Here is a 921-nt window from a genome sequence, read left to right as displayed (position 1 = left end):
CCAAAAGGAGCTCCCATTGAACTTAACAAAAATCATCCATGGAAATTATTTTGCCTCTTTTTCTTCTTATTTCGATTTCCTTCAATTACATGGGTCATCGGAATCTTGTTTCTGCCGACGACACCTTGATTAAAACCCAATGTCATAATGCGGAAGTCCCCGAAGCATGCATACAATGCGTAAAATCTGATCCCCGAAGCCAATCAGCCGATAAAGTAGGCATTGCTACCATTGTCATAACTTGTATAAGCAACAAAGCCGTGACCTTGGAAAGCAACATGACAGTTCTAGCTTTGAGCGTTCACGATAAGGACTTGAAATTGGTTCTCCAAGACTGCCAGAAAGAGCTTTCCAACGCGAAAACCAATTTGACTACCGCGATGGATCGATTGAAGAGCAAAGATTACGATCAAACTAATTATTTATTGAATCATGCGCTCCAGAAAGAGTTTGATTGTAAGAAAAATGTGGGGGATTTACAGTATACGCTTCCTACTACTGTCTTGAATGACATGACGATTTATGAAGAACTTTCGGAAGCTGCAATGAGAATAATTGATAGGTTTTTGTGAGTGTGAAAAATGAAATAAAATAATAGTAATAACATTATATTTGTTAAATAATCTTATATATAATTTATTTTATCTCCTTTTTTATTTTTAATTATATTTTTTGGATTCTGTGTTGATATAAGGTCAAGCAATTTTTTTTATATTTAACTATTATTTAAATAAAAAATTAATATATATTTTTTACATTCATTTACAATTTCAAACAAAAATTTTAATATTTAATGATTATTTAAACAAAAAATATTTTTTAATTATTATTTGATATATTAACGAAACCGCTTTTGAACTTTACAAAAATAAAAAATAGTCAAGGTCAAGGGGCAAAATCAGAAAACTTTTAGGGGTCAAA

At 30.9% G+C, this 921-nt stretch overlaps 1 protein-coding gene across 1 annotated transcript; it reads left to right on the top strand.

Annotated features, from left to right (window-relative positions):
- On the top strand, positions 1-620 carry LOC107904218 (cell wall / vacuolar inhibitor of fructosidase 2). The gene has a single exon (XM_016830512.2). It carries the CDS (start codon positions 39-41, stop codon positions 570-572), a length of 534 nt encoding a protein of 177 aa, XP_016686001.1. The 5' UTR covers positions 1-38; the 3' UTR covers positions 573-620.
- The last annotated feature ends 301 nt before the right edge of the window (positions 621-921 follow it).

The sequence above is a fragment of the Gossypium hirsutum genome, chromosome A11 (assembly GCF_007990345.1).
Source record: "Gossypium hirsutum isolate 1008001.06 chromosome A11, Gossypium_hirsutum_v2.1, whole genome shotgun sequence".
Classification (NCBI taxonomy): Eukaryota; Viridiplantae; Streptophyta; class Magnoliopsida; order Malvales; family Malvaceae; genus Gossypium; species Gossypium hirsutum.
Note: the sequence above shows the minus strand (reverse complement) of the source record. Positions and strands in the feature narration are given on the sequence as shown.